The sequence below is a fragment of the Carica papaya genome, chromosome 1 (assembly GCF_054855325.1).
Source record: "Carica papaya isolate Zhongbai chromosome 1, ASM5485532v1, whole genome shotgun sequence".
Classification (NCBI taxonomy): Eukaryota; Viridiplantae; Streptophyta; class Magnoliopsida; order Brassicales; family Caricaceae; genus Carica; species Carica papaya.
The window spans coordinates 22939256-22964973 of record NC_142309.1 but is presented as its reverse complement, the minus strand read 5'-3'; the positions used below and the strand labels follow the sequence as shown (position 1 = coordinate 22964973).

Below are 25718 nucleotides of genomic sequence, written 5' to 3'. Positions count from 1 at the left end.
TTTCCAAGCTAGCTTTAGTATATAATTAAATTATGATTAAGAAAATTAATTATGAAATTAACTTTGTCTTTTTCTCCTAATCCCAAGAGCCCAAGTTGTAATAAATAAATAACTAAAAATTTGATTGAGGAATCCAATTAAGGGGTCACCTCTGTGTTAGAAAGTGAGGGAAAAAAATATATCTGTGTGTCGTGTCGTGCATAGAAATCCATTAATGTCAAAGGGAAGATTCTCTTCAACAGTCCATTTCTGTTTATCAGTTTATAAATTAAAAGGTGACATGATAAGATTCTTCCCTTCAAAGCTAAGGCAGGAAGGAGGATGAGAACTGTTTGCATAATAAAATTACGTTCTATAGCGGTCTTAATTAAGAAAATAAGGAGTCTTTTTAAATTTTTATTAATTTTATTTATACCTTTACGATACATATAATATATATATATATATATATATTTTGAAATCAACAAATAAAAATTTGTACGCGGTATAAAGTATTGGGAACTCGTAATTAATAGGTTTTAATATTTATTATTTCAAAAGTTTGGAGAGAATCCGCAGACACTTTGTTAATTATTTTTAAGAAGGAGATTAGCATCATGCAGCGGGTCCAGTCTTATTCTTAAAGTGTGTGCATATATATATATATATATGTATATGTATGTGTAAGTATACGTGGAGGGGGGAGAAAGAAGGAAAAATAAAAAAAAAAAGTTAATTAGGAATCGTAAATGGGCAGCTAATTGGTTGATGAGTAGAGGAACTAACTGGGTGTGTAGGCACTTGGCATCGCAGGCAGAACCAGAGCTTTTGGGAGCTGACTCCATGCCTCCCCCCAGTCCGTACAAAAAAAAAACACTGATCCCTCCTATGAAACTTTGACCTTTTGTTTTTTTTTTTAATTTGTTACTTTTAAGACAAAAAGCAAACTGTTTTAGTATTCAAACTCGGTACTTTCAAAAGATTTATACAGATTTTTAATATATATTTTATGTGGTTTATACTTTCATTTTGAATCAAACTAATTTTTTGTATTTCAAAAAATATTTGAATTCATCTTTTACCATTAATAGTAACTATTAACACTAGTAGCACCCGATGTTATATATCACTAAACTTACCGCGTAACACTTTTCGATCAGAAGCGAAATGAAAAAGTGGACTAACTAGTTGAAAATTACTTGATGTCACATTTTTCTACGTCAGACATGACAAAGTAATTCCTACGTGAAGGAAATTAGTGAGCCCCGTTCATGTTTGCAAATGGCAGGTTGAAGATTACTTATGGTGGGTGGATGGACAATATCAAGTTTTCCTTTTTCTAGACCTCTTCAAACAAAATGTCTTATTGGGTGTAATGAGAATTGAGTGTTTTATTTTGTGTGTGGGAAGAAGAAAAGTGAAAGAAGATGAGAGAAAATGTTGTGAAATAAAGAAGACTCAGTACTAATAGTATGAGCATGGAGTAGGTGAGGCACGTTTATGGTTTTGTATTGTTTCATGATATTGTTAACGGTGAAATATGGAGTAAAGATGAGGAAGAAACGAGAAACAAATAGAGAGGAGGAGAGAAAGGAGGGAAGAGAGACAGAAGATGAGGTATTTACTGATTCTTTGGTTGTTTTGAAATAGTTTAAATATAAAAGCTCAAATCTCTATCCGAGATTTCGAACGTATAATGAGGTAAACAATACTAAAATTTATTATTTAGTGGAAGTAATTAAAATTTGAATGTTATACTCCTTGCATGTTTACTTAGAATGCCTAAATAGAGGTTATGGGAATGTCTCTTAAATGATTGATAAGAATGAGTGAGCTACACTAACTCAGTAAGAATATCAATGTCTTATCGCTAACACGAAAAATTAAAAGGTTTTAGAAAACATAAAACAAACAATGAAACTCATTTCTTATGAAAACTCGAATGCTAGTGCATTCATTATTCGTTTAACTGAAAATGCTAGTATTTTCTCGACTAACTTGTAACTTCTCAAAAGTCATTCATTGAGATAAAAATCAAAATAACGATCTAACAGCATACATTTTAATACACATATAACGTTCGACTCTTCACATCTTTTTCAAGTCGGATTTCTTACCATGTTCATCTTTACTCTATCATTTTACTTTTTTCTACCGATATAGTTATGGGTCCATAGGGATCCCCACTATACGTGGATACGAATATTTTCTTTGTAATCAAACGGCCGTCCCCATACCCGATTTGATAATGGGTATCACAATAAACAATCGTCTCAATACCCCGTCTAGTATGAACGACACTTATAAACTCCCAACTCCTTCGGGTATAGAACTTCCCAACCCCGTATGGCTAAGGGTAATGTCCACATTAGGCACTTTATCCACCAAGTTCGTTCACTTTTTTTCATAGCACCTAGTAAGCCATTTTCATTCAACAACATTAGTTCACGTATATAATTTCTTTTATTTACTATTTATGCTCGAATGAGACGTACGCCCGCATCCCCAAACAAGATAAGAGTACGAAATTCATGTTTCAGAATATGTAAATGAAATAAATATACATTATGCGGACCGAAACATATAATGTATAAAATAGAACAACAGAAAACATAGATTAAGGCAAATAAATTGAAGTAGTTAAAATAAAACAAAGTGATTAAATAAGCATAATAGTCATTTGAGAAATAGATAGTACAATTAAATACGCATAAACTAACCGGTTACTGACTCCATTGACAACCTGTACTTAATTAATCAAGAAATCGCCAATTATCTAAAATTTTTATTTATTATTAAGTTAGCTTTAATTTCACCATAACAAAAAAAAATGGGTGAGAGATTCTTACACTGGGTTGGTGTTCAGAATATTATTTTTTTTTTGTTCCCGGTTCTTGAATTTCTTAAATTTTTTCTAATAAGATTGAAATATATGTAAAAAATGGAGTGAAAATATGTGAGGAATTGCGAAAAAATGGCAATCTCACTGGGGATCGAGGCGCGGTGGCGCCGCCGTGCTTTACCGCTTGGTCCTCCATATCCAGTGGCTCTTTCTCTCGGTCAGATCTATTTTTAATGAAAATCTATTTAAATCATGGTTAGGGGATGTTTCTCGGGGAAAGGAAGGGAAAAAACATATGCTTACCGGTGGTTTCAGTCCTCTAGTGCGGCAGCTCAGCCGAGCTCCGTCGTTCTTTCTTTGCAGTTTGCAGCATCTCTTGATTACCCTACATCGAAAACATGTTTGATGGCTAAGGCGGGGAAATGGGAAGAACGAGAAGAATTTTCATCCTACCAGAGTGTTTTCAGCATTTCGGCATGGTGGCGCCAGCATTTCTCTAGCGGCTGGGTCTCCTTCTGGCCGCCCTTCTTTTTCTTCTCCGGCGAGGCATGTCGGTTAGGGTTTTGAGTTCAGCCGAACGAGATGTTTAAATACTTCCCTCCCCTCGATATGGGCCATCCATTGGGGCCCGCGTGGATCAACAGTAGTCATTAGATCTTGCTTATTCGGGAAATGAATTCGAACCGTTCGATTGAAGGCACGTGGATCGTTCGATCAGACTTATTCGGAGAATTGAGCTGGGTCATTCATGGGCGCGGAAGTGGCCCCAAGCCGTTCGATCAGCCTGACACGCAGATTGCCCGTGTGGCCTCCCACATGGAACCCATGTCGGCATGTCTATCACACGGCGCGCGACAATTCGTCATGTCGTTGACTGGGCGTATACGTGGCCTGTATTCTTTCTTTTTGCAAATTGACCATTATTTTCAAATTTTTCTTTCAAATATACCATTCTTTTATTTACAATTTGGTTATGATTTTTGAAAATTGTTTCAAAAACGTTCAAAATACATAAAAACAATAAAAAATTAAAATTAAAACTTATATATTATTATCATTTAGAAAAAAACTAAAATTTACCAGTTTAAGCCAAATTCTCGGACTCAGGAGTGTTGTATTAAACCATTTCAAAATTAAAATATTTTTATATGTCAAATATCACGTAACATCTTATGTAAAAAAATATGCAATCAAGTTATGTCGTATATTAAATTCAATGACGTATAGAATAAGTGCTAATATAGTTAATAGTTATTAATATAAATTTTTTAAAAATATATAATTAAATTTAATTTAAAATTGAGACCGACACTAAATTGAACAAAAAAAAAAAAAGTAGTATGGTGATAAAAAATGTTTTATTGCTCATAATGTTTTCCAAAGCTTCTCTAGTTTCTACTTTGTTTTAAGTTTTATTATTTAATTTTATTTTAGTTCTATTTTTTAAAATTTTAGTTTATTTAATATTTTGGTTGTAATTTTTCTTGTATTATTTTACTCAAATTGCCCATTGTTTACATATATATGTACATATCAACATACATATATACATATATGTATTTATATATGTAACTACAAATATGATTAAGTTGTAAAAGTAATATAATAAGAATTGGGTTTTCTAGGTAATAATAGATATATATTAGATAAATAAGATAAAACATTAGACTTATAATTAGTATATATAGTTGTATCATGTTATCTCCATATATATACATATATGCGTACATCAGTATACACACAAACATACCTGCAGCCATATCTCATATAATTTGTGTGTATAAATATATATATAAGATCATGAGCAGCATAGTAAAGAAACTTTACATTAAATAACGTTCTTCGAAAAGCAGATCATTTATGTATATATATATATGTATGTATGTAACTGGTGACAATTAAAGAATTTAATTAAAAAAGATTAGTGGCTGTTAATGAAATTTTTAGTGCGAGGAGATGAAAGTTGGCAGGAGGCCAGCTATTATTATATTGTTTACTGTAAAAAGTGAATAAAGAAGAGAATCCCATCAAAGGCAATATAAAAGCATGGATGAACCTCCGCCATTACTGATTATTGAAGAAGCTCAAGGTTGCCCAGAAAGCGAACCACTGCAACAGCCTCGAAGCTAGTTCAAACTAGTGGGGGGTTGTCTGCAAAAAGAAGAAGAAGAAGAAGAAGGTCATTATTATTTAGTCAAGAAAATCAACGGCTGAGAATCAATCAATCATATTAATTAGGGATCATCATCATCATGGCTCGTGGAAAGATTCAGATTAAGAAAATCGAGAACCCGGTCCACCGCCAGGTAACTTTCTGCAAACGACGTGCAGGGCTGCTGAAGAAGGCAAAGGAGCTCTCGGTTCTCTGCGATGCTGATATTGGACTCTTCATTTTCTCCTCCCATGGCAAGCTCTATGAACTCGCCACCAATGGGTAATAAACTCAACTTTTATTATATATTTCCCCCTTTTTATGTATATTTTTTTACTTGATATATATATATATATATATATATATGTATGTTATATGAGTGGTTCTTTATATCCATGTTTATATATAGACTAATCAATTAATTAATAAATTTTTTTTAAAATTTTGATCATCAAACTTGTTAGCATATTATTTGATAAATTTTTTAATATTAATAGAAATAAGATCTAAAATATTAAAAAAAAGTATTCAATAAAATATATAATTGGTAAGGTATAATAGCGCAATTATTTAATATTGACTTATAACAGAGGTGTTATTCCACTAATAATAACAAAAAGTAATTAATAAAAATTATTCCCCATTTTCTTTTTATAAATTTATATATATATTTTATGCCATTAACATTAAAAATAATACTACTATATATATATATATATATTGATTATATTTATTTGACGATGCATTTTTTTCTTCTCTGTTTGATTATTACAGAACGATGCAAGAGCTTATTGAGAGGTACGCGAAGTTGAATGGAGCTGCTCAGCCATATGAATTGAGCATCAATCTGGCATGGACTCTCTCTCTCTCTCTCTCTCTCTATTAGAATTATTTAGCACAGTATACATACACACAGACTGCAGAACAAATATATCCTGATTTAGTTGTTATTATTTAATAGTAATTAGGGTAATTATCATATTAATCCTTAAAATTTGACATTCATTATAGTTTAATTCTTAATATTCTTTAAATAAAATTATTAAGAGAATATATATATATATATATCTATGAATAATTTACAATAAATATCAAAATTTAATAATTTGGAGTAATAATTAGAAATATGTGGTGTCAAAATAAAAGGTGGGGGAGGAGAGGGACTGATCCTACCAAATAAGAACATGTTCTAGAGAATATCGAATAATTTAATATTTTATTTTTATTAATTAACTCTGAATTTAACGACGTGCAGGATACCAAGGAGGAAACCATTCGGTTGAAACAGGAAATTGAGATGCTCCAAAAAGGACTCGGGTACTAATATTTTATTTTATTTTTATTACTTTATAAATATAATAATGCAACTATTTACTTAATTTTTTTTTTTTAAATTAAGTTTATATACTAATTAAATCGATTTTATTATAATTTATCCAAAGTGCGTACGTAGTCGTAATGGTTCAGAACACTGACTTCAAAAATTTTTTGTTAAAGATAGAAATTAATTAATTCCTGTATAGTTATATGTTTGGAGGAGAAGCTGCGGAGACGATGACTTTAGATGAATTACTCATTCTTGAAAAGCATCTTGAGATTTGGATATGTCACATACGCTCAACAAAGGTAAGTATATATATACATACATATATAATTCTTATATTACTTTTGAAAAATATATAAATTAGTAAATTTGCAAGCACAACAAATTACAAATATTGCCCGTTTTTAATTGTATATAAAATGTTTCGCGTGATATATAATAAATATTTTTAATAATTTTAAAAAATTAAAAATTCATTTTCACTATCAAATGGAAGTCAGGAAGAATTTATTTATAATTAAATATTAAAATATTTGTTTACATATCGACATATATAGAAATTTTTGGAATTAAAAATAGTCATTTCTCCATTTTACTACTATTTAGTAAATCTACTAACTGACAGATTGCAAATAATAACTAATATCAATTTTTAAAAAAAAAATAATCAGACTTAAAAAACCCCACCAAAAAAATAATAATTAATATTAAGAGCAATTTAAATATTAAAAAATAGTACATAAATTTATATATATAGTTGGACTTTATTCCTTACATATATATATATATATATATTAATTATAAATTGTTTAAATGCGCCCAGATGGATATTATATCTCAAGAGATCCAACTGTTGAAAAATAAGGTATGATCTCAACTTAATTACTAATTTCTGTATTTAATTTCGTTATTATTATTATTATTTAAACAAATAATTTGTCAAATCCTAATTCTTTTATTTATTTTTTTTTTTGAAAGATTAATAATTTTATTGAATTTATTATGTTTAAAGGAAGGAATACTGACAGCGGCAAATATGTATCTTCAAGAAAAGGTAATTAATTAATTAATTAATTAGTTGTTATAAAATATTAATAAAATTTTCATCGAAATAATAATTATTTTTATTTATTTATTTATTTGCAGATAGAAGAGAATACTACTGACTATGCAACACTACTGGGTAGTAGTACTAGTTCATGCCCACTAACCTTGCCAAATGAAATGTTTCAAGCCTAAAAATTAACTTCACATTTCTTCTTAGACAAATAAACCAGTCGTCTGTGTGATACTTTTCCTTTATTATTATTATTAGCATTTACAATAATACTGTAAGATATATATACATATATATATATATATATGTGCTTGTGCCATGTATGACATCGAACTTGAAAACTAGAAAAGAAACATTTGTATTGTTCTGGTTTGCTTGAGTTATCATCATGATTTAGAATATGTTTACTGATACTTCTGATTAAACTATAATGAACATAGATTTTGAAAAATTTACCAAAAACAACAAAGGGTTATGGAGAAAGATTTGAGCGTGCATTAAATGTTGTAGTTAAGTCAAATTCCGTCGGCAGCTTACAAAACAGACATGGATTTCTTGGGAAGAGCCATGTTGGTTAAAATTTAAGAACCCTCATTATATATATATATATATATATATTATGTAGATAAGAGAGCTTTACTCTTTCTGCTTCATCCCAAATCAATTAACAGCCTTTCTTTTTCTTCTGGGTATTCTGTTGGTCTTCTCTTTCATGTTCTATTATAAGCGGGCAAAATTATTTTGATTACATTTACTATATATTGAATATCTACTTATACATTTATTAAAAAAAAAAAAAAGAAATGGAATTAATCTTCTTCAACCTCGGCCTTGCCGAGACTCAAGACTGCAGCTTTATTTATGTCAACCGGCTATCCAATTTCCAACCGTTTGGTTTCATGTTTTGGGGGGGGTGTTGACTTTTTTTTTTATTCTTTAATTTCTTAACTAAAATGTTATCAAGATTCATGAGGGGTCTGGTTCTTGAAATTTTAAATCTTTTACCATTGACTACGACATATGCTTCTTGCTTTCTTGACGATCTCTTCAATGTTCTTATTTTTCCAAAAAAAAAAAGAAAATTCTCAATTCGATGTGTTAAATAAATGGAAAATATTGTTCAATAATTTGTATTCATAGCAAAGGGTAATGAAAAGAGAAACCATGGATGAAAGAACTTGGAGGAACCTCGGTTGCAGAAGAATTACTTAGTTCATTATATCTTGAATACGTACAGGTGAAAGGAAAATTTCACTACTGTAATGATTCTTTTAGAACGTCAAGCCAGCTCTGTTATTCGAAAAGTTAAATAAAACTTAATAGAAGAACTCCCATAATTAAAAAAATATGTTTAATCAGTATACAATTTATGCACTCAATTTAGTAAGAGGGCATTTGGCTCAAACTTTTTACTTCAGTTTTTGAGTTTTAGAAACATTTCTACAACTGAACAAGCAAAATGCAAAGTGCTTTTGACAATAAGTAAAAATTAAAATCTATTATCGATAATTTTAAAAGTAAAAATAATTTTAATTTTTTTAAAAAATTTATAATATTTTTAATCATTTAAACCTTAAAGAGTTATTTTCATCAAACACATAATTTCAATTTTTTTTTTTTTGAATAAAAAATACTCTCTTCTTCTATCAAATACTAAAAAATTTAGATTAAAAATACTTTTTAGTTAATAGTTATTTCAACAAAACCTTTAGAACTCACAAAATAAAATACATGGAAGTAATTTTAAAGCCACGAGATTTCTTATTTATTAGTTAGCCTTAAGCATTCGGGGAATTATATCAGTTGTTTTCCAGTTGATACACACACAGGCACATATACACACACATTTATGTGGGCAGGTTTTCCGGTTTGTCTGATCATTAGCACCCAATAGTCAACCATATATACGTTTATACATAAATAGCTTGGCTTTGATATGGGCAAAAAACCAGTTCCCAACTACAGCAGTTTTACATGGATCTTCATTAATGCTCGAGGAAAAAAAAATAAAATTTTATGAAAAAGAATCAGTAAACATGGACGCGATGTGCAAGTGTCTGTAGACTCTGATAAACGCGCATGTTGCACCACACCACCTTCGTAATTACTCCAATGGAGGAAAGCAGATGAACGCATTTACTCCTTTTCACCAACCTCTCTTTCATCTTTCCCTTATTAAATCCCGCTCCGTTTTCCACACTCGACATCACTAGTAACCCCAAACTGCTCTCAAGTTCGATCCACCGACCGCCATGGCTGCAACTGCTAATCATTGCAGACTGTGTTTTTTGTTTCTGGTAATTTTGGCGGATAGGGTGATGCTTATGGTGTCGGGTCAAGTTGTGGAGTTCGACCCATTTGCACCCGCCGGCGGAAGGAGTTCTACCCGACCGAGAGAGATGGTTCCGGCGATGTTCGTGTTCGGAGATTCTCTGATCGATAATGGGAATAATAATAATCTTCCGTCGTTTGCTAAGGCTAATTATTTTCCTTATGGGATTGATTTCAATGGTGGACCTACGGGTCGGTTCTCCAACGGCTACACCATGGTTGATGAAATTGGTACTTATATCTTCTTCAATCTCTTCTGCTAATTGCCTATATAATCTACATATAAATACATATGTATATATATATATATATGTGTATGTGTGATTGGAGATTTGGTGTTTCTTCTTGTTTGAATCACATGCATGCATGTAGAATATGTGATTAGCATGGTATATTTTATTTAACCAATTAAAAACTGTATAATTTATTAAAATATAAATTAAATCATTATAAGTAAGTTTCAAAGTTGTAAAAATATTAACATTTTAACTGATTAAATTAATAACAATTACAGTGGGTTGTTATTAAGGTTAAAAAGAAGTGGGATGAGAAATATTGATTATTTTAATTTGTAGGTAAGTTTTCGATTTTACGTGCATGCATGTAATTAACCTTTACTCACATTAATATTAATATAAATCCATCTTGATTAATATGTTTCGGTGATTAAATTAGTCGTAATAATTAATTAATCGTCAGTAATGTAATATATGAGAGCGACCCAGTGGTTTTTTTAGCAATATAAAATGGGAGACCTTATATATATATATATATACCCAACCACACAGATATATATATATACACAGACTGACAACATTGCAAAATCAAGTAATATGGTCAAATTCTAAAGTCTTATTTCACGAAATAACATGTACGAAATTCAATTAATCAATGACCAAAATTTCTTGGCTCTGCATTTACCTACCCAAAATAATAGCATTAGGAATTATTAATTAGTGTCAGAAAGCCAACTCAAATCCGTCAGACCAAAAATCAATTTCATCTATTCCAATAATTTTTAAGCACTTGTTCATACAAAAATTAATTTAAAAAATATTAACATAAAATTAATTGAATTTTTAATATTATTCTGTTTTGTATATAAATTTATTAAAGTTTTATTATTATTATTATTATTAAAGTAATTTGCTTTTGATTATGCAGCTGAGCTGCTAGGGTTGCCTCTGATTCCTGCATACTCTGAAGCTTCTGGGAATCAAGTGCTTCATGGTGTCAACTATGCATCCGCGGCTGCCGGCATTCTCGACATCACCGGCAGAAATTTTGTAAGCAATTGTGAAGAGCGTACATATACAAATTATAACATAACACATATATATATATATATATGAGCATGATCTAAAATTTAATTATTTGATTAAAATTATGACACAATAAAGTCTATCAATATATATATATATATTGCATGCAATTCAGCTACATACTATAAAAAAATAAAAAATAAAAATAAAAAAGCAAGATGAAGAAGTTGGGTACCATGGAAATCACTAGAAGTTGTAATAAATACTGGGGTGGGCAAAAGTACACATGGGCTTTTATTAATGTGTTCACAAGCAAGGTGACATGGAAGTATGATTTGGACACTGGTAGGTCCAATAATATACATACAATATTTATAAAACAAATACTAAATTTAAAAAAAAAAATTATAATTTTTAACTTTTTATAGTTTATCACATTTTTATAAATAATATTTTAAAATTAGATATCAAACGAATGAGTTTATCACCTTTCGATTATGTGGTATTTCTCCACTTGTAATAAATTAAAATTTTGAAGTTCGATGAGATACATATTAACGGAATGAATTTACTTTTTTACATTATTTAATTAATTTTATTGGACACGAAATTATGTTCTGAAATAATGTGAGAATTTTATTGATGATCAGGTGGGTCGCATACCCTTCGATCAACAAATCAGAAACTTCGAAAACACGTTAGATCAGATCACAGCCAATTTGGGCGCCGCCGATGTGGCTCAATCCATCGGCCGTTGCATTTTCTTCATCGGAATGGGCAGCAACGATTACTTAAACAACTATCTCATGCCCAATTACCCGACCCGAAACCAGTACAACGCTCAGCAGTACGCAGAGCTTCTTGGTCAACAGTACACCCGCCAATTGACTGTAAAAATTCCTCACTCAACTTCATTTTCTTCCGACCTTTTTCTTATCTTTCCAAAATTTCCTTAATGAATTTCACTGGGTTTTGCTAAACAGAGTCTGTACAATCTCGGGGGGAGGAAATTCGTGCTAACCGGGCTGGGACGAATGGGTTGCATCCCGAGCATTTTGGCTCAGAACCCGGCCGGGAGGTGCTCGGAGGAGGTGAACCAGCTGGTTATGCCGTTCAACAACAACGTAAAAGCCATGATAAACAACCTGAACGTTAATCTCCCCGGCGCCAGATTCATCTACATCGACGTGGCTCGACTGTTCGAGGACATTGTGGGGAACGCCGGGTCTTATGGGTTTAGCGTGGTGGACAGAGGGTGCTGTGGGATCGGCCGGAACAGAGGCCAGATCACGTGTCTGCCGTTCCAGACGCCGTGTCCTAACCGAGACCAGTACGTGTTCTGGGACGCTTTCCACCCGACGGAGAAGGTTAATGTAATTATGGGAAGAAGAGCCTTTAATGGCGATCTCAGTGTTGCTTACCCAATGAATATTCAGCAGCTCGCTAGCCTTTAATTTACCCAAGATTTGAATTTGGACTCTGATTATATCTATATATTACTTTTGGTTATATATATATATATATATATTTATATAGAGGTGCATGCATGTACTTGATCTAGCTTCCTGTTTCTGTGATTAATGTACGTTGTTTGAAATTTTCATGCATGGTGGCCCATGATCTACTTTCCTATACCAAATAAAATAATTTAGTTAACATAAATATAGCTTCTTCTTCTTTTCCTTTTCTTTAATTTTTAAATTATTTGTGAGTAAAAATTATTATGCTTTCAAACTCGCTTTAGTACTCAATTTTAATTTTTTGTTTAAAAAATTGTGAAAAAATAAATTAAACTAATCAGGAGTAGCCAATTTTGTAACTCGTCAATACTTCTTGAAGTGCTTAATAATTTTTTTAATTCTAATTAATTTGAGAGAATTATTGAAGTGGAGAGTTTGATTTATTAATTCAATTACAAATATATTAAAATAATAATAATAATAATAATGATAATAATTCATGAAATTAATGCTTCCATTCCCAGGAAAAGCACTTATCAAAAGAATACTAGAAAGTAGTCGTCTGCAGCCATCATCAATACAGGAAGTTAAAAAAAAAAAACAAACAAACAAACGACGTCGTGTGGAGGCATCGATGTGGGGAGTCAAGGAAACGACGTCGTGACGAAGCATCAGTACAGAATATCTTCATAGATTTGCCAATTGTTGTATACTAATTGGATAAGTATAGGAATTAGAAGAGAAGGATGTCCTGGCAAAGACAATATTAGCAACCTCAGTAGGATGAAAAGCATCCCAGAACAAGTACTTAGTACGGTCGGCACAAGGTTGCTGAAAAGGAAGACATGTAATCTGCCCATTGTTTCTTCCCACTCCGCAACATCCTTTGTCTATCACTTCAAATCCTGTAACAGTAATTAATTCTTTCCATATTAATTTTTTGAACTCATAAACACAATTATAACTACAAATCAAGCACAGGGTAACGAAAATCGGATGAATTTACATGTAATTTACCATATGAGGATGCATTGGTGTAGAGATCGTAAGTGCTTCGATAAGAATCAAGGTAAACGAATCGGGCTCCGGGCAATTGGCCCGAATTTATGCGGCTAACAAGTTTGAGAAGTCCAGTATTGAAGAGAGTAATGGCCTTGTTGATGTCTTCATTGCATCGGCTGCTGTTGCCGCGGTAGCGTGCTAGTTGGTAAGGTATGCAACCTATTTGTCCAACGCCTGTTACGATCACCTTCCGAGCTCCCAAGTTGTACAATTGCTGTAAATTTTAACTTTTTTAGTGAAATGTAATTCGGAAGACATAATACTTTTATTTTAATATAATTTTTAAGTTGAAGAAACGTTATTTACAGTTAATTGTCGTGTATAATCTTGAAGAAGAAGGTTAGCGTATGCTTGAGTAGTGTAATCCGAGCTAGTTGAATAGAAACTGGGCATAAAATAGTTATTTAGGTAGTCATTGCTTCCCATCCCTGAGTAGAAAATACATCTGCCCAGATAATTTTTAACTTGATTTGTGTCTCCTCTGAAGAATCTACTAAGTTCTTGCACTGTATTTGCAAAATTGGCTACTTGTTGATCCATTGATGTGTGATAACCCTGCCAAAAATTTAAACGTATGTTAATTTAAAAATAAATAAATGAAGGTAAATTATATCTAAAGCATTTAATAATTTAGAAAAATAATTAGCAAATTTTACCAGATTATCGCCTGTTTCATCGCGAATACCGGCTGCGCCTGAAGCATAATTGGCTCCCCTCAATAAGGCAGGACCTCGGACTCTAGCATAGGGTGGAATATAATTACGAAATCCAAGAAGTTGTGCTGTAAATAATTGAGTTAGAAGAACTAATATGAAAATAATAAGGTGAAGTTATTATTAAGAGAATCAGAATTCTCACATGAAAACAATTCTTTAACAATTTTATAAAGGACTAAAAGGGTATGTATTAATGCATGTATTTATTTATACCAAGAGCGTCAACGTAGGTTCGACCATTGGTGAATCGGCCAGTGGTGCCCTGAGGGAAATCGATACCATAAGGCCGGTAATTCGCTCTAGCAAGAGTAAGAATCCTATTGTTGTTGCCATTGTCAACCAGTGAATCACCAAAGATAAAGAAACAAGGCACTTGTGGTTGCTGCACCTGCGCCTGTACCAAATTTGGACAGGTATTATCAACCATTAACCATAACATAAACCAATTCATGAGCAAGAACAATAAATTGGTAAAACCCATCTTCTCCATCTTTATTTTTGATCAGTTCAAGGGAGAGATCTGAGAAATCAAGGAATTTCTTGAATGGGTCAGATTAACCAAACATGAACGTATGCACATATATATCGGTAAGTGTAAGGCAGAGCTGGGTGAATTTAGTTGGATGGTATGCTAGCTGTTTGGGTAAATATTAATGGCTTTCATATGGAATGTTGAAGCTTTTTGGATATGGGGCAAAATGGGTGCGTGAAAAGGAAGCTTTCAGTTGTGGGAGTCACAAGTGTTTTCTTCTACAGGTGGTGAAAGTAGTAAATGTAAGTGCAGCCACAGCTCAGCTCCAGCTCTTACATATCAGATACAGACCTCTACTTTGTTGGTTATAGAGCATATATTTACATGATGTGAAAATTTAATTTAAGAATGATTTTGTTCCCCATTCATGTGATAATTATTATAGTTTATATAATCATTAATTTTCATATTATGATTGTTTAAATATCATAGTGTAGATATCAAAAAATTTCTGCTTTTTTATAATGACAGTACTTTTTTCAACTACTCCAATCAAATAACAAATTTTTGGGTAAAAATACTTTTAGTTAACAACTACATTAACATCGCGTTTAAAATTCACCTTACAAGTTATAGTTGTCCAAAATATCAATTAAATTCCGTAAGATCTCCAGTAATAATGTACACAGCAACAAATTGCAACCTATTCTTGTTTCCTCACCCAGAAATATGTACAAACTACAAACTGTAGTGAACTAAGCAGAACTCTCCACAAAGTATTTATACTGTTTTGAGACCTTCTACAGTTATTAATCTTTCTCTAAAAGGGAATATACAACTATGAAGATAAAGAATTTACACCATCTTCGATTCACTTCAATTCTCATGATTCCTTTTACTGAATGATTGGTATATTTTTCCTTGGATGTAGGTTGAATTGTAATTCCAATACTCAAATCTGCTTCATTTCAGTTGGAATCTTTTCTATTGCTTTTTGGAAGAAGATTGACATGGGTAATCTTTTTTACTTGGGAGAACCTCCTCGCCAGTATCCCCATTTACTTATTCCACATTCTGACAGAAATTTCTGGTAATCACTTTCAAGTTTGCTGTAGGCATCAGATTGACATTCATCTTCGATCAAATTTTGAGCTTGATCTTCGGAAGGATTCTGTAAAATAATCCAAAATTAGTTAGAAACCCAATTAGTTGCCAATCTGAAGTGTTATGCAATGTGATGAATTTTATAAGTAAATCAAAAGCAGAAAATACGGAAGTAGGGATAGAATTTACGATGTTTGGTCAGGGAACCTACTTCACGTGAGGGATGAATTCAAAATACCCACACATATACATATAGCCTTGCAGGAGGAAAAAATACTAAAAACACATACCAAAAGGCCAGAAAGATTTTGATCGTTGCATATTCATCAACCTCTGCTTTTGCAGAAAGTAAACAAGCTCCAATTAAGTAATTCCTGGTACTAACAGAGGGAATTGACAATAACCGTTTGAAGTGCCTAACAAAGTTGACAACCACTTGAATTACCATACCTCTGAAACTGCACTGCAAGCTAATTTAAAAAAAGAGTTCTTCAATATAGAACTTTAAAATCTTAAATTTCAAAAAACAAAAAAAAAATATTCGAAGTAGGGTGGAATTAGAACATGTATGTGGAAAAAGATAAGAAATCTCCGATGTATTGGAATGCAGCAAAGTCAGCATCTAAGAGAACTAACATAATGATGCATTCAGGTGTACTAATCAGATAGCGAATGGAATATAAGGAGGGGATAAGGAAATTACCTAAGACAACTACACAGCAACAGCGAGTGATCAAGAACATATGATATACACTAGTTTGAAGTGTTACAGAAGGCTGCAAACAAGAACCACCATGCTAAAATAAGTACCAACCTTTGAATCTGGAATCGAGCCAGAATCAAGTGTATCCAGTTCATTTATGTCACCAAGAGCAGATTTCCAGCGCATACTTTTCGAACCACAGTGATCTTTGAATCCATGAACTGTAGAAGAATTATCTTGATTTCCATTAATTCTTGCAAATAGAGCATCAATAAGACATTTGCTGCAAAATGCCATAAGAGGAACGAGTACTAGAAAATAAGCGCTCTTCTTAACCTGGAAAAAAGAATGCCGTGTCTTTGAGCTAACTACCAACTTTGAATTTAAGGAGAGAATGCAATTTGAAGATGTTAGCTATTGAATTATCAAATAGAATGGAGACAGCATTTCAAATATGTGCTTACATGTGGCAGACTATGTGCTGTTGACCATGAAAGAACCTTTTTCTCTGAAAGACTGTCCAATATTCTTATGATTTTATGATTCCCTTTCAGAGTTACGCCAGGCAACCTACTCATTTTGGCCTGATAATAGTAAAACAGCAAAATGTAGAAAATCAGAAGCCAGGTGTACAAAGCACTTGAATAATAATTGTGGTTTTAAGCAGAACAGATTTCTGACCATATACTTAAATGTAATTAATCAAACTTCCACGAAATTCCTGTTATACTGTATGAGTTGCTTGTATTTTGAAAATGTATTCCTCTGTATTCTAATAAAAGCACAAGTACATTTCATGGGCACTTAAATGGAGATCATATGTGAGTACTAGGTTTGCATTTTATTTAAATATTAATTCTATTGAACAGAATGGGAATATACTACAAAAAAAGTTATGAAAATTGAACAAAAAATAGCACTATAATTCAAAGTCAATTTTGTATTCAATTCAAATTAGTTGTTTGTGTGATCTCTTTCTTGACAAGTGAAAATATAAATCAATCATAGTGGAATCAGGCAAACCAACCAAAACCTTCATACTATTTCGACATTCCATCCATCCTTACAAAAATTTCAGTATAATCGATATGCTTTGAGTTCGAGTTTAAGGACCTGCATCAGATAAGTCATAAATTCTTTCCTTACACCTTTTCTTTTCGAAATTCAACAGGTCATTGCATTTTCAAACTAAAAGAACCAAACAAAAATGCATCAATCACACCTCAGTTACATATCAGACAAAAATCCGAACAAATTTGGCATATAAAACTAAAAAAAGATTACTCCATTAGATGGTAAAATGCTACTTCACTCACCACTCGTGCGATGTTCACCGTAGAAGTAGGAATATAAAGAAGCTTTCCTTCAGAAACAAGGTCAATATCCTGTATATCCTTATTAGCAGCTGCAATATCATCTGTGGACACCCCATACCACTTTGATATTGAGGTCAAAGTTTCACCCCTGCAATGCTATAGTCTTCAACTTCAGATGCATGGAAAAAGTCTAATCAATTCAGAAATTTCATCTCCTCATGGTTCATGAACTACAAATTTTTCAAGAGTTCCCAAATATGGTGCCGGAAATCCAAAATCCCTTTGAAAACCGATTTAAGAATATCTGGAATAAATATAGAAAATGATGTGGAATTCGTTAGGTTTAATTTGGAGAAATGTAAACTGTTTTAGAATGACAGAAAATTTGAGTATACATAGAATTCCATTCAGAAATAGAGCAATCTATTCCAAGTTCCATCACAATTGATAGATTTGGAAGTATCATTTCTATTCCACATGGAATTCTATATAACCTCAATTTTCATTATTTTCTAACTAGTGAAAGTAAATGTGGGTTTGTAAATACATTTCACATAAGTTTTGGATTTTTTCTAAACTTAACCTGAGGATCCTTGAAATTTCAGACTATTCACTCAACATATACTGAAACTGATAAAGCAATACATACACAATGTATCAATCAAGATGATACAACTTTGAAAAGAATCATACAATTTTATGTGATAACTTATCACCAATGCAATCATAACCCGTAAAATCATCTATAAATATAGAAGCTCAACAAATGGGTACAAAGAGCAGTGGGAGTAAATTGATAATGAACTAATTTACCCTTTTACCACATGAACCAAGAAGTGGTTGCTACTCTGTTGACTCTTTGACTTCTCCTGAACATGAAACCTCCATCTCTGTGAACAAAAGACCCATAACGCCAAAATTTATAATGAAGAATACACAGCAAGAATTGATAATCTGGATTACAAACACTAAGAGAAAACAGAACGCTTTCAATTTCCAGCATTTCCCGGCAACTAAACAGATTATTAAAAATTAATGAAATCCACGAAGAAAGAAAAACTGTTACCTCCGTTCGACCTCCGAAACGCTTGCAGTTCTTAAAGTCGACCCGAGGATTAGAGGAAAAGCTAAAGGAGGAACAAAACGAAGAACTGAGAAATTTTCCTAGCAACCAAACGGCGCAAAAACAGTGATGGCAGAGGAGAAATGGAAAAGAAAGATCACCCGCGAGAAGGGAAGTTGATTATTGCTTGACTTGAAGGAAAAAAATCAGAGAATGGTAGATTTCGTGTTTGGCTAAGCTTAACGTCCATCATATCCCAGAAACATAAAATCCTTTGGAGATAATTCAAGAAATTTATTAATAGCAAAAATGCCAAAAATAGTAATATGAATTATTTTATTTTTATACATTATTACTAAATATTATTGATTTATTTAAAAAAATATTGACTTTAAATCTTATTTATAAGAAACCATATATATATATGTGTGTATATATATGTATTCTAAAGTATTACAAGAGGGTAACTTTATTAAGTACTTAAAAATTCAAAAATATTTATATATTATACAATAATATTTAAAAAAATATCTAAAGAAACTATGAGGTAGTATTAAAGCTAAAAATTGTAATTCTAAAATATTATAATTTGCGGTTGACTTTTGACTTAAAATAATTTTTATTTCATATTGTATATAATAATTCATAAAAGACTATGAATTATAAGTCACATATAACATGAAAATGTACTCATTATTATTTTTTTAAAATAATATTTTTACTAAATTCTTATAATTTATAATTATTTAATTGATATTAAAACAATTATAATACCAAAGTTTAATTAATTTTATATCCGACTTCGATATAAAATGAATTTAAACGAGAATCATAATAATTCGAACTCCATGAGATCAATTCAAAAACACTATAACTTGTAATTCGAGTCTAAAAATTCAATTATCTTAAACTTGTAAATTCTTTTGATTAGATATAAAAGCAATTTAATTATGATAGATATGAGATACTTGGCTTAAATAATATGTTATAATATAAAAATTATAATTATAATTAACTAAAATATAAAATAAAAGATGATCCAAACCCAATTCTTATTAGCATTGAGCGCAAATTTTCATTGGAAATCCAAGAGCTATTCCATTAGAAAGCCATTGCAAGTTGAAATTAAAATCTTCAGACCATTATACAAAAAGAACAGACCTCATTGAAATTAAAATAAATGTCTTAAGGGAAAACAGTATTTGACAGTATCAATACACAAATAAAAGCTAGATACACCTTGATCAAAAAGCCTCTGCTACTCTGATTTCGTTTTTTTTTTTTCTGAAAAGAACTTGATTTCGTCTTTGTCTCCTCCCGATCAAGGAAGAGGGCAAGTTTGGTTCCTTCCTGTATGAATCCAAGTGAAGAAAATAGTTCAAACACAGACCGATGAAATGCCTGCATTACTAAACTCTTTTGCCTCATCGAACACGACGAGCTTTCTCTTCCTGTCCCAGTCCGAGAGATTTTTGTGCATTTGCAATACCTTCAGGATCTGCAATACAAAGCATTACAATTGGGATAACTTTTCGGCCTCAATACTTTTTCTAAATTAAAATACTGCTTGCACATAGAAGTAACCAAAAGTTACAAAATACCTAGGCCTGCTTAGTCCTAGAAGACTATTCTTGAGTTTTCATCCTCTGAATTCTTACATGGTTTATACACTAACACATGGATTGAGTTTGAAATAATATTTGAAAATTGGTGGTCTAGATATGGGTGGGTTGAGTTCGAAAATAATCCTTACTCTTCTAAAACTCAAACTATTTTTTCAACACAATTTCTAAAATTTTGTTTCCATTTCCAACAAGTTGATATGTATTAGTATATGGAGATATATGAATTTAGAAAATGAAAACCCGGAAGGGTTTCTAACAACTACATAGGACCTAAAAGTCCAGGCTTCAAAACTGAAGAAGTAAAACTATGAACAGGAATTTCAAATGTCAAGTGTTGAAGTTAGGCAATTGTTGCGGCTATGGTAACACTTGATACCAGATAAAAAACAGTTGTCAATGTATTAAGTTAAAAGAACGACATCAGGAAAAAATCTTACCAAAGAATTGGGTGAAAATGCGTGTGAAGAAGCTCAAGTTGCGGGAGACATTATATGCCATGGCAGGTGGAAGAGGCTTCACCAAGGTGTCTATGCTAAACACTCGTTGAAGAAACTGCAAGCACATGAAAGTACTAGATGTTTGGATAAAAACGAACATCTTCAAATCAGGTCTTTTTATGATATGAGAAAAGCACGTAAAAGTTAGTAGAAACATAGAGATGGTCTGATGACAATAATGCACATACACATGCAAAATTTTTTGGCTACACAAGAGATCATCAAAACAAGGTGAATGAGTCAATTAGATAATTTTTTTTTTTTTTTGAAATAAAATGTGTAGTTCTATTAACAAAGCACCAAGGGAGTGCATCCCATATACATAAAGAATCACATATTAGTCAGGCAATCAATCAAGTACTCAAAATCTTCCACCCTACACAAATCATGCCCCAATATTAAAGAACCAAACAAGTGAAACCATCTATCCGTAAGTTCACTCATATCCCCTTCAACCCCTTCAAAACCTCTTCTATTTATTTCTTTCCAAATAATCCAAAATATAGTCAATGGAATTAAGCTAAAAAATCTACCATTCCTACCAATTCCCTTCCAAGCTCAAATATCCTCCCTAATTGAACCAGCCATTACCCAACTAACTCCCAAGAGCCAATAAACCATAGATCAAATGTGTAGGACTGCTAGGCAAAAGAGTAATAAATGGTTACACATCTCCACGTGGCCTTTACACATATAGCAACCATTAACCAGCACCTGTCCTCTCTTTCTCAACGTATCAAACGTTAAAATGGCATTCCTGCTGGCTTCCCATGCAAAGAAAGTAATTTTGGGGGGAGCTTGAATTTTCCATATTTGTTTTGCTGGAAAAGAAGCTGTATAGTGGTTGAACAATATTGGCCTCTTTACCAATATTTATGGCAGAAGTACGATATCTTTAACTAGAAATTAATCATTAAAAAACTTGTCTACTCAGCATTAAGGAACTTGTAGATGGTCTTATAACTGTGAATGGAAATGAACCTGGAGATGGCGGCAAAATTGAGAATGGAACTCATTTGAACATAAATAATAAAATTGGACCAAGGAAATATACCCACAAACTCTCAATGCCTGCAAGAAAGATCTCCCAATACATAACATGTTACGCCTCCAAATATGAGTTACGCTAAGATTGTAAAAAGAACATCTTGTTTTCTGAATTACAGTTCAAGGCACACTGCTCAAAGTAGTTATTGCATGATCCACAACAGGCTGCACATTAATGAAACACAAGAAGGGAAAACAATCTCAATGATCCTCATCACTCTGTTTGGCAGCCTCCTCACCACCACCATCACCTCCAAAAGCCATATTTCTCTTCCTTGCGTTCTCTTCTTCCCCCAGCTCCTTCTCATCCCTATATCCACAGCATCCAGCCTTGTGAGCAGAAGCTCTAATAGGCACGGAGGCCCTAATGGCTCATGTGCTCTACCAGCTTTCTCACAATAAATAGTTTTCATCTTCTATAAATTTAGCCCTGTGATTCATATACCATGGATTCTATAAATAACATTTCCTTAGAGCTCTTTGTTCTTCCTTTCAAAGCCTCCACTGCCTGCTTATGAACTCTCTCACAAATGGCTCAAGTGTCTTTCTTCTAAACCCATTCTGAGTCCCTAAAGTAGTTGTTCACCATCGTGATAAACTTGAAAATTCTTTGATGACTCAAATTGAAAGAATATGCAGAGCTAATTAACGGTGGTACACAAATTCCCAATATATCATGTATGAATCAATTTTTCAAAGTTCAATTAATCATGAACTCTGTCAATTTACTTAAAAAAAGTCTCGCTATATTGATACATATACTCACATATTACATATACATACATACATATATATATATATATAGAAAGAGAGAGAGAGACCTGAAAGTTGCGCTGGAAGCTGTATCGGAGCTCGGGGTCGATCTCGAGGGAATCGTCATCAAGGTCTGAACTAGCATGAGTGGAGCGTCTGCGAGGCACGTGCATGGTAGGAGTGGCCCCTGGTTGGTTCGTCACTTTGAGCTTCGCGTCTTTGAACTTGTCGGCTTCCTGGTCGTCTTCCCCTCGCCATGGCGCCTTCGATAGCAGCTCTTTCTTCTTCCCCATCCTCCCCTCTCCACCCTTTTCCCTCCCTTTCTCACACGCCTACACCCCGAAAACCAGAAAAAAGCCCCGATATTAGAAACGAAGCTGCCGCTGCAGATAAGGCTCCTGTTTGGCTACCTGCTAAAACGTACTCTTCGCCGAGCGCAAAAGATATCCCCCTCCCGATTTGTGCCTTTGTCCTCCTTAAGATATTCTGTTTGGCCCGTAGGCCCGTAATACACACCAATTCAAAAGGCTCAGTAGTTTTAAAGCAAAAAATGGTTCCTTATTTTTTATTTTTTTTTCTAATATTGTCCTGTGTGAACTTTTAGTTGTTGTTAATTCTTTAAAATACAAAATTTTAATTAATTTATTATTAAAATGTATAAAATAATAGCATACCTTTAAGTTAATTTTGTATAGAATTCAAATTGGGTATATATGTATAAAATAATAAAAATTTTATGAATTAAATATGAATATAATTAACTTGAATCAAGTGAATTTTAAATTGTAATTTATTTATCATAAATTAAGATATTTTTGACCTTTTTAGCTTTTTAAAATATCATATTAATTCTTTAGAACTATATAAACCATCATCTTTTTATATTGCTTATATATATATATATATATGTGCTATAATTTCAACATTAGTTAAAGTTGTACAACCTACAACATTATTTCACAGTCGTAGAGATTAAGTAACCATATTTGGTAATTTGTCATATCATTCATTAATCATGCAATACCCAAAACGTTTTACCAACTTTTAATTTTTTACTATATATAAATTCTCTATATTTAAATAAATATTATTTTTAATAAAATTTATCGCTGTTGCACTGAAAGCAATGATTAATTATGATAATTTCGTTTACTAAAAAAGTCAAAGGATTGAGTTCTAGGCAAGTAATGAGCTCGGACCATTATGTATATTTTTTAATAAAAATTTATATAAACCATTGATGATATATACCTACGCATACAATTATCATATTTTAACGATGATGTAATAGAAGTTGAATTGGATTAGGTTTCAAATTTATATTAAATTAAAATATTTTACTATTAAAATAACAAAATAAATTTATAAAGGGAAATATATTAGATAATCTCAAAAAATGAGAAATTTTTAGATATTTCATCCTGAAAATTTAAATTATTTCGCTAGAGCAAAAATATAAACCTTCTCTACGGACAGAAATGTCGACCCAGTCGAGCTCGATGGCTGGGAATGGTGAAATGCCTCAACCTTCCTTCTTCCTCCCTCATATACTCTTCACACAGAAACGCGAAAGAGAACTTATCTTCCACATTTCTATCCACATCATGCACAAACACATCCGTTTCTCCTTCTTCCCTGTTCCGCGCCATCAGCCCCGCCGTATATATCGCCGTCATCCTACCCGGCGCTTCCCGGTGGTACCCCGTCGGAGCGTCCACCATTATCAAGTCCCATTCCACTTCGTACACTTCGCTCGGCAAGCCCTTGAGCGCGAGCTCGCACTGGGATACTCGCGGGTCGCTCACTGCTCGGCACTCCTCTCGAGCGCGGTTCTCGAGCAGATCGTCCGCCTGGTTCACCTTCGTGTTGTAGACCACGTGGTAGGACTCGAGACTCGGTTGTTTTTTCCTGATTTGCTCGATCCACGACTTGTCTTCTTCGAGGAAGACGGTGCGGCCGCCGTGGTTAAGCGCCGCCCACATTAGACTATCGTGGCCGAGCCCGAAGACCAAGAAGTTGCAGGGGGATTTTCTCTCTAGAATTTTCTGAGTCACCGAGATTTCTTTTATGGTCTGTTGAGGGGTTATGTTTGTAGTCGCGTAGTGGATCAGAGCGTGGGCTAACGACGGTGGGGTTTTCGTGCAGGACGGAGTGGAGAATGGGAATCCGGAGGTCTTCTCCGTTGTTACGGATCTCGGCTGATCATCTTCGTTTTTGGGGTTTTCTTGTGAAGTTGAGACGTGGGTCTGAGATGTGTATGCCGGGTTCTCTTGGGAAGATGACAAGTTTGTTTTCACAACGACGACAAGGAGGATGAGGAGGAAGAAGAGAGTGAGTAAAATCAACCTGATATTGACGGGAAATTGCTGTTTAGACCTCATGATTTTCTCAGAGAAAATCGATCTGATCGTAGAAACAACAATGTAGAAAAATGGAATAGGCTCGAGAAAAAAGGTGGCGCAGAGAAGACAAGCCGTTACAGAGTTTTTCTTTCTGATTTTCTAGATGACGCGAATGCTCTGATAAAACAATAGCGGTTTTCTTTTCTTCTTTTTCTTGAGATTGAAAGGGAAACAGAAAGGATTAGCGTGAAGAAGAAGAAGAGAGATAAAACCAGTGATTGAATTCGAGTCTGGCAAAATCTTGGAGACGAAGGCAAGCTTTGATGGGTGACAAGAAAGCTACTTAAGGTATTTTGGTTGGTGGATTAGCTAATGGTGTTGTTGGCTGAATGACTGTGTATAATTTCTTACATTATATAATATATATATACATAATGTGTTTGGTGGGAGAGAAAGTTGATATTCTGCTAACGAAGAATCAAAGTTATGGAGAGGGAGAGGTGAACGTGCCGGGTTTAATATAAATGAAGATGCGTTGAGAAGAAAACAGACAAATCAACGGCTGTTAATACGCTGTTTGTTTTTCCGGATTTTGTGTTCCTTTTTGAACC

At 32.8% G+C, this 25718-nt stretch overlaps 6 protein-coding genes and 1 long non-coding RNA gene across 15 annotated transcripts; 2 read left to right on the top strand and 5 right to left on the bottom strand.

Moving 5' to 3' along the window:
- Nucleotides 1-4780: 4780 nt before the first annotated feature.
- Nucleotides 4781-5238, bottom strand: LOC148270453 (uncharacterized). Its single transcript, XR_015821653.1, has 2 exons — nt 5113-5238; nt 4781-4972 (listed from the first exon to the last, which is right to left on the bottom strand). It is a non-coding gene; the product is annotated as an uncharacterized LOC148270453 (long non-coding RNA).
- AGL12 (AGAMOUS-like 12) lies at nt 4966-7724 on the top strand. Its single transcript, XM_022047873.2, has 7 exons — nt 4966-5255; nt 5748-5823; nt 6229-6290; nt 6497-6599; nt 7121-7162; nt 7310-7351; nt 7444-7724. The coding sequence occupies exons 1-7, from the start codon at nt 5074-5076 to the stop codon at nt 7534-7536; spliced, it is 600 nt and encodes a 199-aa protein (XP_021903565.1). The 5' UTR covers nt 4966-5073; the 3' UTR covers nt 7537-7724.
- A 1815-nt stretch (nt 7725-9539) lies between these two features.
- Nucleotides 9540-12609, top strand: LOC110818791 (GDSL-like Lipase/Acylhydrolase superfamily protein). Its single transcript, XM_022047784.2, has 4 exons — nt 9540-9916; nt 10850-10971; nt 11598-11837; nt 11931-12609. Exons 1-4 carry the CDS (start codon nt 9607-9609, stop codon nt 12399-12401), a joined length of 1143 nt encoding a protein of 380 aa, XP_021903476.2. The 5' UTR covers nt 9540-9606; the 3' UTR covers nt 12402-12609.
- Nucleotides 12610-12885: 276 nt separating this feature from the next.
- LOC110818800 (GDSL-like Lipase/Acylhydrolase superfamily protein) lies at nt 12886-14763 on the bottom strand. Its single transcript, XM_022047793.2, has 5 exons — nt 14399-14763; nt 14126-14250; nt 13776-14024; nt 13425-13683; nt 12886-13312 (listed from the first exon to the last, which is right to left on the bottom strand). Exons 1-5 carry the CDS (start codon nt 14673-14675, stop codon nt 13095-13097), a joined length of 1128 nt encoding a protein of 375 aa, XP_021903485.2. The 5' UTR covers nt 14676-14763; the 3' UTR covers nt 12886-13094.
- Nucleotides 14764-15293: 530 nt separating this feature from the next.
- On the bottom strand, nt 15294-19154 carry LOC110818703 (uncharacterized). Of its 9 annotated transcripts, none has more exons than XR_002540521.2 (8): nt 19005-19154; nt 18847-18907; nt 18594-18670; nt 17781-17928; nt 16929-17048; nt 16576-16800; nt 16052-16231; nt 15294-15828 (listed from the first exon to the last, which is right to left on the bottom strand). XR_002540521.2 is itself a non-coding variant. In XM_022047659.2 (7 exons), the coding sequence occupies exons 1-7, from the start codon at nt 19094-19096 to the stop codon at nt 15682-15684; spliced, it is 870 nt and encodes a 289-aa protein (XP_021903351.2). In that variant the 5' UTR covers nt 19097-19153; the 3' UTR covers nt 15294-15681. The 9 variants fall into 9 exon arrangements, 4 of the variants coding, with proteins under 4 accessions (XP_021903351.2, XP_021903352.2, XP_021903353.2 ...); XR_015820810.1 differs by having other exon boundaries at nt 15638-15828; nt 16052-16177; XM_022047659.2 differs by lacking the exon at nt 16052-16231 and having other exon boundaries at nt 19005-19153.
- A 724-nt stretch (nt 19155-19878) lies between these two features.
- On the bottom strand, nt 19879-23240 carry LOC110818705 (zinc finger/BTB domain protein). The gene is made up of 3 exons (XM_022047662.2): nt 22834-23240; nt 20906-21020; nt 19879-20341 (listed from the first exon to the last, which is right to left on the bottom strand). Exons 1-3 carry the CDS (start codon nt 23056-23058, stop codon nt 20268-20270), a joined length of 414 nt encoding a protein of 137 aa, XP_021903354.1. The 5' UTR covers nt 23059-23240; the 3' UTR covers nt 19879-20267.
- Nucleotides 23241-24124: 884 nt separating this feature from the next.
- On the bottom strand, nt 24125-25695 carry LOC110818702 (glucuronoxylan 4-O-methyltransferase 3-like). Its single transcript, XM_022047658.2, has one exon. It carries the CDS (start codon nt 25144-25146, stop codon nt 24232-24234), a length of 915 nt encoding a protein of 304 aa, XP_021903350.2. The 5' UTR covers nt 25147-25695; the 3' UTR covers nt 24125-24231.
- Nucleotides 25696-25718: the final 23 nt, after the last annotated feature.